A 19,736-nucleotide genomic window follows, 5' to 3' on the forward strand; every position below is an offset into this window, starting at 1 on the left:
TGGACTTGAGTGAGAGAAAGCAGACAGTGAAACGCGTCAATGATTGCTTAGGAGCGGTTAGCAGTAGTGTGGATGGTATCTCAGAAAAACTTTCCCTGCATCTCCAGACTCTAACTTTCATCAATACTCTCACTGAGAGGCTGACATGACTACTTAAAACTCCAATCCTATCTCGAAGGGCAGATAACCTTTTTCAGGACTCTCTGAATCTTCTGCCACTTCTCTGCCACCTCCTAACGTGACGAAAGGCAAAGAATAACTGTGGTAATGAGAATGTGGGAGGGATATTTGAGCCTTTGGCTGGTGGTCTTTGCCTTCTCCTGGTGGCCAGGTCTTGTATTTCCCAACAGTAAGGAATGAAGCTGTGATCTTCTTAGGAAGGAAAAGTGTAATGTGTATACTGACTAGATGTAGAACATAGTGAGAAAGCACAATGCATTGAGTGATGTACAGGGCACAGGGTGTGAGGAAGTTACAGTACATAGAGGCGAGTGCTGAATGATGTACAGGACACAGGGTGTGAGTTACAGTACATACAGGTGAGTGCTGAGTAATGTACAGAGCACTGTTAGTGAGCACTGTATGTAAGGTAGTTACAGTACATGCAGGTGAGCACTGAGTGATGTACAGAGCACTGTTAGTGAGCAAGGTGTGTGAGGTAGTTACAGTACATACAGGTGAGTGCTGAATGATGTACAGGACACAGGGTGTGAGTTACAGTACATACAGGTGAGTGCTGAGCACTGTTAGTGAGCACGGTGTGCGAGTTAGTTACAGTACATACAGGTGAGTGCTGTACAGAGTACTGTTAGTGAGCACATTGTGTGAGGTAGTTACATACAGTACATGCAGGTGAGTGCTGAGTGGTGTACACAGCACTTTTAGTGAGCACGGTGTGCGAGTTAGTTACAGTACATACAGGTGAGTGCTGAGTGATTTACCTTTTGAGATGGTCCAGTAGAAAAAGGAAGGTGAGCAGATTCGGCTCTGGTAGAGATAGAAGCAGGTTCAGCATACAGCTCTCCTTGGCAACAGGATCAGACAGCGCTGAAGGGGAAATCAGATATTTGTCACACATTATAACGTTCAGGTACAATGCCACACTCACATGCTGTTATAACGTTCAGGTACAATGCCACACGCACATGCTGTTATAACATTCAGGTACAATGCCACACGCACATGCTGTTATAACATTCAGGTACAATGCCACACACACACACACACACTCTGTTATAACGTTCAGGTACAATGCCACACGCACATGCTGTTATAACATTCAGGTACAATGCCACACGCACATGCTGTTATAACATTCAGGTACAATGCCACACACACACACACACACACTGTTATAACGTTCAGGTACAATGCCACACACACATGCTGTTATAACATTCAGGTACAATGCCACACTCACATGCTGTTATAACATTCAGGTACAATGCCACACTCACATGCTGTTATAACGTTCAGGTACAATGCCACACTCACATGCTGTTATAACGTTCAGGTACAATGCCACACTCACATGCTGCTATAAATTTCAGGTACAATGCCACACTCTCATGCTGTTATAACATTCAGGTACAATGCCACACTCTCACGCTGTTATAACATTCAGGTACAATGCCACACACACATGCTGCTATAACGTTCAGGTACAATGAGACACACACACACATGCTGTTATAACATGCAGGTACGATGCCACTCACATGCTGTTATAATGTTCTGGTACAATGCCACACACACATGTTGTTATAATGTTCTGGTACAATGCCACACGCACATGCTGTTATAACATTCAGGTACAATGCCACACACACACACACACACACACACTGTTATAACGTTCAGGTACAATGCCACACACACACATGCTGTTATAACATTCAGGTACAATGCCACACTCACATGCTGTTATAACATTCAGGTACAATGCCACACTCACATGCTGTTATAACGTTCAGGTACAATGCCACACTCACATGCTGTTATAACGTTCAGGTACAATGCCACACTCACATGCTGTTATAACGTTCAGGTACAATGCCACACTCACATGCTGCTATAACGTTCAGGTACAATGCCACACCCTCATGCTGTTATAACATTCAGGTACAATGCCACACTCTCACGCTGTTATAACATTCAGGTACAATGCCACACACACATGCTGCTATAACGTTCAGGTACAATGAGACACACACACACATGCTGTTATAACATGCAGGTACGATGCCACTCACATGCTGTTATAATGTTCTGGTACAATGCCACACACATGTTGTTATAATGTTCTGGTACAATGCCACACACACACATGCTGTTATAATGTTCAGGTACAATGCCACACACTCACATGCTGTTATAATGTTCTGGTACAATGCCACACACATGTTGTTATAATGTTCTGGTACAATGCCACACACACACATGCTGTTATAATGTTCAGGTACAATGCCACACATACACTTAAAACGTTAAGGTGACACTCCCACTCACCAATGCCCTCTGCAAAGTTGGGGTAAAGTTCATCTGTAAAGAGAGGAGCTGGAAGTTCTCGGAAGTACAACTTCAGAGTCCCAGCAATGGCATTTACATCCATGTCACTCATCATGACTGAGACATCCTTGTTATCTGAAAGAGAAAAAGGAGAAATACAATCATAGTACACATGCAAAGTATAAAATGTGTATTAATGCACAACAGCTACACATCTACAGATGGACATATCCACATGAACACACAGATTGTGACCACATGTAGTTTGTATTTCATTAGTACAGTCTCTTATAAGCAGAAACTATGTATTTTATTAGCATGTTCTATGCAGGAACAAAGCCTCACTAAATAGTAACAAATGATGTAGTGAGTACTCTGCAGGTATCACTAACTCATATGCATGTCCCATGCTGTCGACATTAAATATTTAGATAAATCCCCAGTCAGTACAGTACATTCATGCAAAATGAATCATCAATACTTTATACTTAAAGGGACATAAAACTTAAAAATGTGCTTTCATGATTCAGATAGAACATAGAAATATTAAACAACTTTCCAATTTACTTCTATTATCAACATTTCTTTTTCAGGAGTGTGCACGTGTCTGCAGCATTAAATGGCAGCAGTTTTGCTACAATGTTATGCATTAGTAGGAGCATTAGATGGCAGCAATATTTCCTGTCACATAGTGCTTCAGGAATGTGCACGCTACCTACCTAGGTATCTCTTCAATAAAGAATAACATGGGAACAAAGCAAATTTTATAATAGAAGTAAATTCGAAACTTTTTAAAAATTGCATTTTCTATCTAAATAATGAAAGAACAATTTTAGGTTGTATGTCCCTTTAAGCTATATTTTAATTTGCATAAAATATGTAAATAAATGTTGATATGTACATATGTACAATTTCAGCAATATAAAGCATAAATGCAAGAAAGAGATATACATAGTAATAGTACAATCTAGCCAAGTACAGAGCTACCAGAAATCCCACTTTCAGCGCGACTGTCAATATCGGAGGGCATTCCCTTTGCTAGCCATACTGCTTTTGTGCTCTAACTTACACTATATATATATATATATATATATATATATATATATATATATATATATATATATATATATATATATATATATATATATATATATATATATATATATACACACATATACATACACACACACACAGTATATATATATATATATATATATATATATATATATATATATATATATATAACATAATTTATGTAAGAACTTACCTGATAAATTCATTTCTTTCATATTGGCAAGAGTCCATGAGCTAGTGACATATGGGATATACAATCCTACCAGGTGGGGCAAAGTTTCCCAAACCTCAAAATGCCTATAAATACACCCCTCACCACACCCACAATTCAGTTTCACGAATAGCCAAGACGTGGGGTGATAAAGAAAGGAGTAAAAAGCATCAACAAAGGAATTTGGAAATAATTTTGCTTATGCTTTATACAAAAAAATCCTAACCACCATAAAAAAGGGGGTGGGCCTCATGGACTCTTGCCAATATGAAAGAAATGAATTTATCAGGTAAGTTCTTACATAAATTATGTTTTCTTTCATGAAATTGGCAAGAGTCCATGAGCTAGTGACGTATGGGATAGCAATACCCAAGATGTGGAACTCCACGCAAGAGTCACTAGAGAGGGAGGGATAAAAATAAAAACAGCCATTTTCCTCTGAAAAAATTAATCCACATCCCAAAATATAAGTTAATTCTCATAAATGTGAGGAAAAAACTTAAATCAAAAGCAGAAAAATCAAACTGAAACAGCTGCCTGAAGAACTGTTCTACCAAAAACTGCTTCCGAAGAAGCAAATGCATCAAAATGGTAGAATTTAGTAAATGTATGCAAAGAAGACCAAGTAGCAGCTTTGCAAATCTGATTAATTGAAGCTTCATTCTTAAAAGACCAGAAAGTGGAAACTGATCTAGTAGAATGAGCTGTAATTCTCTGAGGAGGGGCTTGACCCGACTCCAAATAGGCTTGATGAATCAAAAGTTTTAACCATGAGGCTAAGGAAACAGCAGAAGCCTTCTGACCTTTCCTAGAACCAGAAAAGATAACAAATAGACTAGAAGTCTTCCTGAAATCTTTAGTAGCTTCAACATAATAGTTCAAAGCTCTCACCAGATCCAAAGAATGTAAAGATCTCTCAAAAAAATTCTTAGGATTAGGACACAAGGAAGGAACAACAATTTCTCTATTAATGTTGTTAGAATTTACAACCTTGGGTAAGAATTTAAATGAAGTCCGCAAAACTGCCTTATCCTGATGAAAAATCAGAAAAGGAGATTCAAAAGAGAGAGCGGATAATTCAGAAACTCTGGCCAAAAGAAACAACAATTTCCAAGAAAGTAGTTTAATGTCCAAAGAATGCATAGGCTCAAACGGAGGAGCCTGTAAAACCTTCAAAACTAAATTAAGACTCCAATGAGGAGAGATTGATTTAATGACAGGCTTGATACGAACCAAAGCCTGCACAAAACAATGAAAATCAGGAAGTTTAGCAATCTTTCTGTGAAATAAAACAAAGAGCAGAGATTTGTCCTTTCAAGGAACTTGCAGACAAACCTTTATCCAAACCATCCTGAAGAAACTGTAAAATTCTAGGAATTATAAAAGAATGCCAAGAGAATTTATGAGAAGAACACCATGAAATGTAAGTCTTCCAAACTCGATAATAAATCTTTCTAGAAACAGATTTACGAGCCTGCAACATAGTATTAATCACTGAGTCAGAGAAACCTCTATGACTAAGCACTAAGCGTTCAATTTCCATACCTTCAAATTTAATGATTTGAGATCCTGATGGAAAAAAAAGACCTTGAGATAGGTCTGACCTTAATGGAAGTGGCCAAGGCTGGCAACTAGGCATCCGAACAAGATCCGCATACCAAAACCTGCGAGGCCATGCTGGAGCCACCAGCAGCACAAACGATTGCTCCATGATGATTTTGGAGATCACTCTTGGAAGAAGAACTAGAGGCGGGAAAATATAAGCAGGTTGATAACACCAAGGTAGTGTCAATGCATCCACTGCTTCCGCCTGAAGATCCCTGGATAGGTACCTGGGAAGTTTTTTGTTTAGATGACATGCCATCAGATCTATTTCTGGAAGCCCCCACATCTGAACAACTTGAGAAAACACAATGAAAAGTCTGACGAATGAGGTAATCCGCTTCCCAATTGTCTATACCTGGGATATGAACCACAGAAATTACACAGGAGCTGGATTCCCCCCAAACAAGTATCCAAGATACTTCTTTCATAGCTTGAGGACTGCGAGTCCCACCCTGATTATTGACATATGCCACAGTTGTGATATTGTCTGTCTGAAAACAAATGAATGGTTCTCTCTTCAACAGAGGCCAAAACTGAAGAGCCCTGAGAATTGCACGGAGTTCCAAAATATTGATTGGTAATCTCACCTCTTGAGATTTCCAAACCTCTTGTGCTGTCAGAGATCCCCAAACAGCTCCCCAACCTGAAAGACTCGCATCTGTTGTGATCACAGTCCACGTTGGACGAACGAAAGAGGCCCCTAGAATTATACGATGGTGATCTAACCACCAAGTCAGAGAAAGTCGAACATTGGGATTTAAGTATATTAATTGTGATATCCTTGTATAATCCCTGCACCATTGGTTCAGCATACAAAGCTGGAGAGGTCTCATATGAAAACGAGAAAAAGGGGATTGTGTCCGATGCTGCAGTCATGAGACCTAAAACTTCCATGCACATAGCTACTGAAGGGAATGACTGAGACTGAAGGTTCCGACAGACTGCAACTAATTTCAAACGTCTCTTGTCTGTTAAGAGACAAAGTCATGGACACTGAATCTATCTGGAAACCTAAAAAGGTTACCTTTGTCTGAGGAATCAAAGAACTTTTTGGCAAATTGATCCTCCAACCATGTCTTCAAAGAAACAACACTAGTTGATTTGTGTGAGATTCTGCAGAACGTAAAGACTGAGCGAGTACCAAGATATCGTCCAAATAAGGAAACACTGCAATACCCCGCTCTCTGATTACAGAGAGTAGGGCACCTAGAAACTTTGAAAAGATTCTTGGAGCTGTTGCTAGGCCAAAAGGAAGAGCAACAAATTGGTAATGCTTGTCTAGAAAAGAGAATCTCAGGAACTGATAGTGATCTGGATGAATTGGAATATGAAGATATGCATCCTGTAAGTCTATTGTGGACATATAATACCCTCGCTGAACAAAAGGCAGAATAGTCCTTATAGTCACCATTTTGAAAGTTGGTACTCTTACATATTGATTCAAAATCTTTAGATCCAAAACTGGTCTGATTTTTCTTTCTTTGGGACAATGAATAGATTTGAATAAAACCCCAGACCCTGTTCCTGAAATGGAACTGGCATGATTACCCCTGATAACTCCAGGTCTGAAACACACTTCAGGAAAGCCTGAGCCTTTACTGGGTTTGCTGGAATGCGTGAGAGAAAAAAAAATCTTCTCACAGGCGGTCTTACTCTGAATCCTATTCTGTACCCCTGAGAGACAATACTCCATGAATCCAATGATTTTGGACCGAATTGATCCAAACGGCTTTGAAAAATGTTAATCTGCCCTCTACCAGCTGAGCTGGAATGAGGGCAGCACCTTCATGCGGACTTGGGGGCTGGCTTTGATCTTTTAAATGGCTTGGATTTATTCCAATTTGAAGAAGGCTTCCAATTGGAAACAGATTCCTTGGGGGAAGGATTAGGTTTCTGTTCCTTATTTTTTCAAAAGGAACTTAAACGGTTAGAAGCTTTAGATTTACCCTTAGGTCTTTTATCCTGAGGCAAATAAACTCCCTTCCCCCCCAGTGAAAGTTGAAATTATTGAATCCAACTGAGAACCAAATAATGTATTACCTTGGAAAGAAAGAGATAGCAATCTGGACTTAGAAGTCATATCAGCATTCCAAGATTTGAGCCACAAAGCTCTTCTAGCTAAAAACATAGATTTAACATCAATTTTGATAATATAAAAAATGGCATCACAAATGAAATTATTAGTATGTTGAATCAACTTAACAATGCTAGACAAATCATGAACCGATACTTGTTGAGCTAAAGTTTCCAACCAAAAAGTTGAAGCAGCTGCAACATCAGCCGAAGAAATTGCAGGCCTAAGAAGATGACCTGAATATAAATAAGCTTTCCTAAGATAAGATTCAAGTTTCCTATCTAAAGGATCTTTAAAAGAGGTACTATCTTCCGTAGGAATAGTAGTACGTTTAGCAAGAGTAGAGATAGCCCCATCAACTTTGGGGATCATTTCCCAAAACTCCAATCTAACTGCTGAAAAAAGATACAATTTTTTAAACCTTGAAGAAGGAATAAAAGAAGTACCAGGCCTATTCCATTCTTTAGAAATCATATCAGAAATAGCATCAAGAACTGGAAAAACCTCTGGAATAACCACAGGAGGTTTATAAACAGAATTTAAACGTTTGCTAGTTTTAATATCAAGAGGACTAGTTTCCTCCATATCTAATATAATCAACACTTCTTTTAACAAAGAACGAATATACTCCATTTTAAATAAATAAGAGGATTTGTCAGTGTCAATATCTGAGGCTGGATCTTCTGAATCAGATAGATCCTCATCAGAGAAGGATAATTCAGTATGTTGCTGGTCATTTGAAATTTCATCAACCTTATGAGAAGTTTTAAAAGACCTTTTACGTTTGTTAGAAGGCAGAATGGCAGACAAAGCCTTCTGAATAGAATCAGAAATAAATTATTTTAAATTTACAGGTATATCTTGTGCATTAGATGTTGAGGGAACAGCAACAGGTAATGAACTACTACTGATGGATACATTCTCTGCATGTGAAAGTTTATCATGACAACTATTACAAACCACAGCTGGAGGTATAACCTCCACAAGTTTACAACAAATGCACTTAGCTTTGGTAGAACTGTTATCAGTCCGCAGGGTTCCAACAGTGATTTCTGAGACAGGATCAGATTGAGACATCTTGCAAATGTAAGAGAAAAAAAAACCATAGAAAGCAAAATGATCAATTTCATTATATGGCAGTTTCAGGAACGGGACAAAATGCAAACAGCATAGCCCTCTGACATAGAAAAAAAGGCAAGTGGCAAATAGGAATGGGGTCTTAAATAATGAAAATATTTGGAACGAACCTTGTGAAGGACTCACCGTCAAGTAAGATGCCGGACATTACGAATTTGCGTCAGCCTAATTCAGCCCATGAATTTAAAAGACAGTCAATTTGAAAAAGAGACTATACCCCAGGTAAGAAATAAATCTTTCAGAAAAAAGCATTTCCCAGATATGAAACTGACGGTCTGCAAAAGGAAATATACTGAAAACCTGAATCATGGCAAATATAAGTACAATACATATATTTAGAACTTTATATAAATACATAAAAGCCAAACCATAGCTGAGAGTGTCTTAAGTAATGAAAACATACTTACCAAAAGACACCCATCCACATATAGCAGATAGCCAAACCAGTACTGAAACGGTTATCAGTAGAGGTAATGGAATATGAGAGTATATCGTCGATCTGAAAAGGGAGGTAGGAGATGAATCTCTACGACCGATAACAGAGAACCTATGAAATAGATCCCCCTTGAGGAAAACCATTGCATTCAATAGGTGATACTCCCTTCACATCCTTCTGACATTCACTGTACTGAGAGGAAACAGGCTTCAAAATGCCGAGAAGCACATATCAACGTAGAAATGTTAGCACAAACTTCCACCTCCATAGGAGGCAAAGTTTGTAAAACTGAATTGTGGGTGTGGTGAGGGGTGTATTTATAGGCATTTTGAGGTTTGGGAAACTTTGCCCCTCCTGGTAGGATTGTATATCCCATACGTCACTAGCTCATGGACTCTTGCCAATTACATGAAATAAATATATCTATCTCTATGTGTGTATATATATATATATATATATATATATATATACACACATACATACATACACACATATATATATATATATATATATATATATATATATATATATATATATATATATACACACACACATACATACATACACACATATATATATACATACATACATACACACACACATATGGTCGCCACAGATACGGAGGTAACTCCGAACCAGGAGAACCCATCCCCCACTCTAGGAGAGAAAGGGACTGAAGCAACGGAAACCATATCGCCAACCGAGTTGAGACACCTGGAGTCTACAAGGAACATCAAATGCGCCAGAAAACCAGTAGGGAGACCTAGAACCTAAGCCCCAGGCAGATAGGCATCTCCCAAGAGAAACAGAGCCCCGCCCCCTCAGAGAGGCACACGGAACCACAAACACCTAAGGTGAGACTGAACGAATGCAGGGAGAGACATGGTCGTAGGCCAGAGCCCTCGAAAAACGGAATCAATCGAAAATCTAACTCCCTGAGGAACCCTAAGCTGCCTCCTATGATTAGGAGCGCACCATCTAAAGTCCATAGACTTGGCGATCTAGAAACCGCCTCAAACCCAAGAGTCTGAAAAAACTCCTGAACCCAGTGCTCCTGGATCGCAAGGAAAAATCTCATGTACAAGCGTAACCACGTGTTACACATGCTGGCAAGGCAACAACCAACACCTGAAGGTGAATGTGTACCCCGGACCTTGCTTGCCATCCCAGAGAGATAGACATAAGCACCCTCCACAAAGCCCCTAACAGAGCATCGAGGATAAATGGTCAACTACCTGACCCTAGTAGGGCGACCGTCTGAAACTGACCTCAGCTCTTCACTGTTAAGCCCCAAGGCTAGTGTTGCAGAGGACGCAGATAACCCTCGAACGTCGAAGACCATGGTCAGACCAAGGGTATTATATGGAAGAGACAACAGCCAGAGGTCCCTGCAGGATCGATCTTCCAAAAAAAAAAAAAAAAAAAAACAACCTTAACAGGGTAAAAGCTGGAACACCGCAGCTCCCCCCAGAATGCAGGGAAACCCCTGCACTCCACCTCTTAGAGTAATGCAACTCTGAGCAAAGGAAGGAGGACATGCCCGTGCTTCCAGACCAGATGACACACCCAAGGCGTGAATGAAGGAAGGAGACTCCGCCACCGCAAGAAAATGATTAGGCGGCTAAAGAGTCAGCATCTGGCAGAACTTCAAGTGAAGACGCAAATCGTTCACCACTCGGAACACTAGACCACATAGGTCACACACATCTCCCAACTCCAAAGGAATAAAAACTACGGTTCTGAGTCCCCAGGGACCTGAAAGAACCATGACGTCGTCTGAAAAGACAGACCTGTATCCCAGGCGAGTAGCCAGAAAAAGCCAACCTTAGATCGGCCCACACAACCCTTCATTTCAGAGGCATATCTACACACTAGGCCTCTTCGAAATAGGATCCGAACCCGGAGTCCATATCCATAAGCCAAGTGACATTCAGAATCTGACAGGATTAAATCAGGACCACGAGGGTGACATGAACCCAGGTAACAGCAAAAAGCATCCAACCAGTACCTGCCCGGTATAAGGACACTCTAGAACTGTTCAAGGTCCAAGAAAATTCGACCCGAAGGATCGATAAATGAACTAGAAAACATAATTCTATTATTAAAAAAGTGCGCAACTTCAGTAGAAGTGCCCACGTGACCACAAAATCGCACGTATCGGTTCCAGAGAAGAACGTTTTAAAAAAAAAACCAGAAATCTAACAGACATGAGCTTAAAAAGACAAAATAAACACATCCATCCGGATCAAAAGTAAAAGGAAGGCAGCAACCATCGGGTGAACGCCCAAGGTGAATGAGAACGCCAATGGAACCAGCCAATCAGAGGCCCCCCATTCACCCAAGCTCAGAACTGGAACCGAATACATAAAGAAAAAGAAAAAAAAAGGATGTTAAGGAGATTGGCTTCATCCCCAAACGTCGCATCCAATTTGCCATCCAGCATTTAAGGCCTCGGATGCCTCGGCCCACTAGGACTGGGATCCTCTAACATCGCCAAAACGTGCCTTAAAAGAACACGAAGACGTTCCAGCTTATAAATGAAGGCAAAATAATTTCTCGTCGGATCCACGAAAGACCCTAACCTTGAGGTTGGAGCCCCTGAAGCCTCAGAGGCCAACGCTTCCCCAGGAGGCCGAACTGAATCAGGCGATCCCACGCCCGGCGGGCCCTGGTTAACAGAACACGGACAGTATTTTAGAAATATTTCACTTGGGAGATATAAATGAGACAGCGCCATAGAAATGGCCATGCGGAACCGTGCTGTAACCTCTGGAGGAAACAAGCCACCCTCCGGAGAGGGAGTAAAGGCCATAGGGACACCTGCTTGCGTAGCCGAGAAAGGGTCTGAGCCTGCGCCTGAAGGGACATGGAAACCTCTGAGGCGGATGGCTCAACGCACTCTAAGCTCCCTGAATAGGGAGAAGAGAGTACTCTAGAACGGCAATCGGAACATAACTGATGGGCATTGATTACCCGGGTCATTTCATATTCATCACAAGACGCATTCTCCGTATCGGAGACATCCGTGTCTAAAATATCAGTATCCTCCATAATCTTGGGATTACAAAAATGACAAAAAAACAACTGGCACCCTGTTTACACCACCAATGGCTGGGGCACTCGCCACCTCCTGTGAACCAGACAAACCACGAGCTAGTCTCTCTATCGCACACAGTCAGCATACGGAAGTGAGAATTGCTTACTTCTCTACCAACCTCCTGTGACGAAAGGCAAAGAATGACTGGGGGATGAGGGAAGTGGGGGAGGTATTTAAGCCTTTGGCTGGGGTATCTTTGCCTCCTCCTGGTGGCCAGGTTTTGTATTTCCCAAAAGTAATGAATGCAGCTGTTGACTCTTCCCGTTTAAGAAGAAAATAGACTCACAGGTACAATATGCGCTAAGCCGAACAGCAAAACAAAGCAGGAGAAATTAACATAAATCTGACCAAAAACGCCCCTTAATAACTGAGAACCAATGTGCGCTAACCCGATGCGCAAGTAAATTTTAGTAAGGCTAAAAAGGGAAGTGCGCTGACACGCATAAAACAGCAAGGGAAGTGAAAATGATCTGTCCCAGGGCCATATATATAAGCAAATATACAAATAACGTTAAAAGTGCCCAAAACATAGCTAAATGAGTGTCTAGATGTTAATAAAAAGTAAATTTATGCTTACCTGATAAATTAATTTCTTCTATGGAACGACGAGTCCACGGATTCATCCTTTACTTGTGGGATATTATCCTCCTGCTAACAGGAAGTGGCAAAGAGCACCACAGCAGAGCTGTCTATATAGCTCCTCCCTTAGCTCCACCCCCCAGTCATTCGACCGCAGGTACAGGAAGAAAAAGGTGACACTACAAGGTGCAGAGGTGACTGAAGTTTAAAATCAAAAAAATATAATCTGTCTTAAAATGACAGGGCGGGCCGTGGACTCGTACCATAGAAGAAATTAATTTATCAGGTAAGCATAAATTTACTTTTCATCTATAAGGTACGACTAGTCCACGGATTCATCCTTTACTTGTGGGATACAATACCAAAGCTACAGGACACGGATGAACGGGAGGGACAAGACAGATGGTTAAACAGAAGGCACCACTGCTTGAAGAACTTTTCTCCCAAAAATAGCCTCCGAAGAAGCAAAAGTATCAAATTTGTAAAATTTGGAAAAGGTATGAAGCGAAGACCAAGTCGCAGCCTTACAAATCTGTTCAACAGAAGCAACAATTTTAAAAGCCCATGTGGAAGCCACCGCTCAAGTAGAGTGAGCTGTAATCCTTTCAGGAGGCTGCTGTCCAGCAGTCTCGTATGCCAAACGGATGATGCTTTTCAGCCAAAAAGAGAGGTAGCCGTAGCTTTTTGACCTCTACGTTTTCCAGAATAGACAACAAACAAAGAAGATGTTTGATGGAAATCTTTGGTTGCTTGCAAGTAAAAAACTTAAAAGCGCTAACCACGTCCAAGTTAGGCAACAGACGCTCCTTCTTAGAGGAAGGATTAGGACACAGGGAAGGAACAACAATTTCCTGATTGATATTCCTATTAGTAACAACCTTAGGAAGTAACCCAGGTTTGGTACGCAAAACCACCTTATCAGCATGGAAAACAAGATAAGGCGAGTCACATTTCAATGCAGATAGTTAAGAAACTCTTCGAGCCGAAGAGATAGCAACTAAAAACAGAACTTTCCAAGATAGAAGCTTAATATCTATGGAATGCATAGGTTCAAACGGAATCCCTTGAAGAACTTAAAGAACTAAATTCAAACTCCATGGCGGAGCAACAGGTTTAAACACAGGCTTGATTCTTACTAAAGCCTGACAGAACGACTGAACGTCTGGAACATCTGTCAGACGCTTGTGCAGTAGAATTGATAAAGCAGATATCTGTCCCTTTAAGGAACTAGCTGATGTCCTTTCTCCAAGAAGGATTGGAGAAGGGGCTAACATCCTAGGAATCCTGATCTTACTCCATGAGTAGCCTTTGGATTCGCACCAATAAAGATATTTACGCCATAACTTATGATAAATTTTCCTAGTGACAGGATTTCGAGCCTGAATCAAGGTATCTATGACCGACTCGGAGATTGAACGCTTGATTTTATCCAAGCGGGGTTTCAATAAGCAGTCAGCCGCAGAGAAACTAGATTTGGATGCTGGAACGGACCTTGAATCAGAAGGTCCTGTATCAGTGGCAGAGTCCATGGTGGAAGAGATGACATGTCCACCAGGTCTGCATACCAAGTCCTGCGTGGCCACACAGGTGCTATCAAAATCACTGAAGCTCTCTCCTGTTTGATTCTGGCAATCAAACGAGGAAGGAGAGGAAATGGTGGAAACACATAAGCCAGGTTGAACGACCAGAGTACTGCTAGAACCTCGATCAGTACTGCCTGAGGATCCCTTGACCTGGACCCGTAACAAGGAAGTTTGGCGTTCTGACGAGACACCATCAGATCCAATTCTGGTGTGCCCCATTGCTGAATCAATTGTGCAAACACCTCCGCATGGAGTTCCCACTCCCCCGGATGAAAAGTCTGACGACTTAGAAAATCCGCTTCCCAGTTCTCCACTCCTGGGATATAGATTGCTGATAGATGGCAAGAGTGAGTCTCTGCCCATCCAATTATTTTGGTAACCTCTATCATCGCTAGAGAACTCTTTGTTCCCCCCTGATGATTGAAATATGCTACAGTCGTGATATTGTCCGAATGGAATCTTATGAATCTGGCTGAAGCCAGCTGAGGCCACGCCTGAAGCGCGTTGAATATCGCTCTCAGTTCTAGAATATTTATTGGGAGGAGAGCCTCCTCCTGAGTCCACAAACACTGTGCTTTCAGGGAATTCCAGACTGCACCCCAGCCCAATAGGCTGGTGTCCGTTGTCACTATGACCCATGCTGGCCTGCGGAAACACATTCCCTGGGACAGATGATCCTGTGACAACCACCAAAGAAGAGAGTCTCTGGTCTCTTGATCCAGATTTATATGAGGAGATAAATCTGCATAATCCTCATTCCACTGTTCGAGCATGCATAGTTGCAGTGGTCTGAGATGCAAGCGAGCAAACAGAACTATGTCCATTGCCGCTACCATTAGTCCGATTACCTCCATACACTGAGCCACTGACGGCCGAGGAATGGAATGAAGAGCTCGGCAGAGGTTAAAATCTTTGATTTCCTGATCTCCGTCAGAAATTTTTTTATGTCCACCAAATCTATCAGAGTTCCCAGGAATGGAACTCTTGAGAGAGGGATAAGAACTCTTTTTTACGTTCACCTTCCACCCGTGAGATCTTAGAAAAGCCAACACGATGTCCGTGTGAGACTTGGCTAGTTGGTAAGTCGACACCTGAATTAAGATATTGTCTAGATAAGGCGCCACTGCTACGCCCCGCGGCCTTAGAACCGCCAGAAGGGACCCTAGCACCTTTGTGAAAATTCTGGGAGCTGTGGCCAACCCGAAGGGGGGAGCCACAAACTGGTAATGCTTGTCCAGAAAGGTGAACCTGAGGAACTGGTGATGATCTTTGTGGATAGGGATGTGTAGATACACATCCTTTAAGTCTACGGAGGTCATATATTGACCATCCTGGATCATTGGTAAAATAGTCAGAATGGTCTCCATCTTGAAAGATAGGACTCTGAAGAATTTGTTTAGGATCTTGAGATCTAAAATTGGTCTGAAAGTCCCCTCTTTTTTGGGAACCACAAACAGATTGGAGTAGAACCCCTGCCCCTGTTCTGTTTTCGGAACTGGGCAGATCACTCCCATTGTATATAGGTCTTCTACACAGCGTAAGAACGCCTCTCTTTATGTCTGGCTTACAGACAATTGAGAATGATGGAATCTCCCCTTTGGAGGAGAATCTTTGAAATCTAGAAGATACCCCATGGTTACGATTTCTAAAGCCCAGGAGTCCTGAACGTCTCTTGCCCAAGCCTGAGCAAAGAGAGAAAGTCTGCCCCCTACTAGATCCGGTCCCGGATCGGGGGCTACTCCTTCATGCTGTCTTGGTGGCAGCAGCGGGCTTCTTGGCCTGTTTACCCTTGTTCCAATCTGGTTAGGTCTCCAGACTGACTTGGATTGAGCAAAATTCCCCTCTTGCTTTGCCAGCAGGGGAACGAAAATTATTTTGTTTGGTCCTTATCTTATTTGTCTTATCCTGAGGAAGGGCAAGGCCTTTCCCTCCAGTGATGTCTGAAATGATCTCTTTCAGTTCAGACCTGAATAGGGTCTTACCCTTGAAAGGGATGGCTAAAAGCTTAGATTTTGATGACACATCAGCAGACCAGGACTTAAGCCATAACGCTCTACGCTCTAAAATGGCAAAACCTGAATTCTTTGCCGCTAATTTAGCCAGTTGAAAAGCGGCATCTGTAATGAAAGAATTAGCTAGCTTGAGAGCCCTAATTCTATCCAGAATATCATCTAATGGGGTCTCAACCTGAAGATCCTCCTCCAGAGCCTCGAACCAAAAAGCAGCTGCAGTAGTTACAGGAACAATGCACGCTATAGGTTGGAGAAGAAAACCCTGATGAACAAATATTTTCTTTAGGGGACCCTCTAATTTTTTTTATCCATAGGATCTTTGAAAGCACAACTGTCCTCAATAGGTATAGTTGTACGCTTAGCCAGGGTAGAAATAGCTCCCTCCACATTAGGGACCGTCTGCCACGAGTCCCGCATGGTGTCTGATATGGGAAACATTTTCTTAAAAGTAGGAGGGGGAGCGAACGGAATACCTGGTCTATCCCACTCCTTAGTAACAATGTCCGAAATCCTCTTAGGGACCGGAAAAACATCAGTATAGGCAGGAACCTCTAGAAATCTGTCCATTTTACACAATTTCTCTGGAACTACAATAGGGTCACAATCATCCAGAGTCGCTAAAACCTCCCTGAGCAATAAGCGGAGGTGTTCTAGTTTAAATTTAAAAGCCGTCATATATCTGAGTCTGTCTGAGGGCACATCTTTCCTGAATCAGAAATCTCTCCCTCAGACAGCAAATCCCTCACCCCCAACTCAGAACATTGTGAGGGTACATCGTATATGGCTAATAAAGCGTCAGAGGGCTCAGCATTTGTTCTCACACCAGACCTACTGCGCTTCACCTGCAACCCAGGCAGCTTAGATAAAACCTCAGTGAGGGTAGTATTCATGACTGCGGCCATATCTTGCAGGGTGAAAGAATTAGACGCACTAGAAGTACTTGGCGTCACTTGAGCGGGCGTTAATGGTTGTGACACTTGGGGAGAATTAGAAGGCATAACCTGATTCCCTTCTGACTGAGAATCATCCTGCGACATACTTTTAGTAGCTAAAATATGTTCTTTGCAATTTATTGACCTTTCAGTGCATGAGGGACACAAGTGGGGGTTCCACAATGGCTTCTAAACATATTTAACAATGACTTTCCTCAATGCCAGACATGTTGAACAGGCTAGTAATGACTACAAACAAGCATGAAAACACTTTATTTAGTGAAAAAAATAATCTTAAAAAACGGTACTGCGCCTTTAAGAGAAAAAAAAAAAAGCATACACGTTCTGCAAAACTGCTTTAACCCCTTAATGACAGAGGACGTACCAGGTACGTCATAGAAAAAACTTCCCTTAATGACAGTTGACGTACCTGGTACGTCCTCTGTTGTCTGAAGTGCTGGAAGCGATCTTGATCGCTTCCAGCTGCTTACAAGGTATTGTAGTGATGCCTCAATATTGAGGCATCACTACAATCCCCCATTTTACATACCGATGCAGAAAGGGCCACTCTGTGGCCCCATCTGCATTGGCTATGTATGTTTTACAATTAGTGGCTGGGTGGGTGCTGCTTTTAACTAGTATAACATCAATATTGAAATTACTAACCGATCTTCCTTTCTTTGTGTTTGCTGCCGGTGCGGCGGTTGCGGCGGGGGGGCGGGGGTGGTCGGGTGCGTGTGCGCGTGCACGCAAAATTTACAGCCAACTCAAAAAAAAAAAAAAAGATCGATCTAGATGCAGTGGCATCTTTGTTCTTTAATAAGGGATCTGGGAGGGGGAGGGTTGAATATTATTTAGGGGGGCCAGCTACACTACAGCAAACATATATTTTATATTAAAAAAGTTAAAAAAAACTATTTTGGGGGGCAAATTGGGTACTGGCAGACAGCTGCCAGTACCCAAGATGGCGGCATATAGACAGAGGGGGAGGGTTAGAAAGATGTAAGGGGGGATCAGGGAGGTTGTGGGGTAAGGGGGGGATCTATCACTGCAGACTTTATGCCAAAAAATAAAAAAAAATAAAAAAAAAATATTTTTATTTCAGTACTGGCAGACTTTCTGCCAGTACTTAAGATGGCGGTGACAATTGTGAGGTGGGGAGGGAAGAGAGCTGTTTGAGGGGGGTCAGGGGGGAGGCTGATTTCTACACTAAAGCTAAAAATTAACCCCACAAGCTACCTAATTAACCCCTTAACTGCTGGGCATATTACAAGTGTGGTGCGCAGCAGTATTTAACGGCCTTATTATTACCAAAAAGCAACACCAAAGCCATATATGTCTGCTATTTCTGAACAAAGGGGATCCCAGAGAAGCATTTACAACCATTTGTGCCATAATTGCACAAGCTGTTTGTAAATAATTTCAGTGAGAAACCTAAAATTGTGAAAAATTTAAGTTTTTTTTTTTTATTTGATCGTATTTGGCGGTGAAATGGTGGCATGAAATATACCAAAGTGGGCCTATATCAATAATTTGGGTTGTCTACTACTCTACACTAAAGCTAAAATTAAACCTAAAAGCTCCCTACAAGCTCCCTAATTAACCCCTTCACGGCTGGGCATAATACACGTGTGGTGTGCAGCGGCATTTAGCGGCCTTCTAATTACCAAAAAGCAACGCCAAATCCATATAGGTCTGCTATTTCTGAACAAAGGGGATCCCAGAGAAGTATTTACAACCATTTATGCCATAATTGCACAAGTTGTTTGTAAATAAATTCAGCGAGAAACCTAAAGTTAGTGAAAAAAAATTGTGAAAGTCAACATTTTTTTTTATTTGATCGCATTTGGCGGTGAAATGGTGGCATGAAATATACCAAAATGGGTCTAGATCAATGCTTTGGGATGTCTTCTAAATATAAATATATACATGTCAAGGGATATTCAGGGATTCCTGAAAGATATCAGTGTTCCAATGTAACTAGCGCTAATTTTGAAAAAAAAGTGGTTTGGAAATAGCAAAGTGCTACTTGTATTTATGGCCCTATAACTTGCAAAAAAAGCAAAGAACGTGTAAACATTGGGTATTTCTAAACTCAGGACAAAATTTAGAAACTATTTAGAATGGGTGTATTTTGGTGGTTGTAGATGTGTAACAGATTTTAGGGGTAAAAGTTAGAAAAAGTGTGTTTTTTTTCAATTATTTCCTCATATTTTATATTTTTTTTACAGTAAATTATAAGATATGATGAAAATAATGGTACCTTTAGAAAGTTCAGTTAATGGCGAGAAATACGGTATATAATATGTGTGGGTAAAGTAAATGAGTAAGAGGAAAATTACAGCTAAACACAAACACTGCAGAAATGTAAAAATAGCCATTGTCATTAAGGGTAAGAAAATTGAAAAATGGTCCGGTCATTAAGGGGTTAAAATGCACCAAATTTTTAATTTTTTTTATAGCAGACTCAATATGTGTAGTTAAGTTT

The 19,736-nt window shown here is 41.3% G+C and overlaps 1 protein-coding gene across 1 annotated transcript in view; it reads right to left on the reverse strand.

The window, feature by feature from the left end:
- BCR (BCR activator of RhoGEF and GTPase) overlaps positions 1-19,736 on the reverse strand; it is a 169,087-nt gene that overhangs the window by 33,736 nt on the left and 115,615 nt on the right. The window contains exons 20-21 of the mRNA XM_053701993.1: positions 2,509-2,643; positions 942-1,047 (exon numbers count right to left, since the gene is read on the reverse strand). Of these exons, the coding sequence (XP_053557968.1) occupies positions 942-1,047; positions 2,509-2,643 (241 nt within the window). The remainder of the gene's footprint in view (positions 1-941; positions 1,048-2,508; positions 2,644-19,736) is intronic.

Source organism: Bombina bombina, chromosome 2 (assembly GCF_027579735.1).
Source record: "Bombina bombina isolate aBomBom1 chromosome 2, aBomBom1.pri, whole genome shotgun sequence".
Taxonomy (NCBI): Eukaryota; Metazoa; Chordata; class Amphibia; order Anura; family Bombinatoridae; genus Bombina; species Bombina bombina.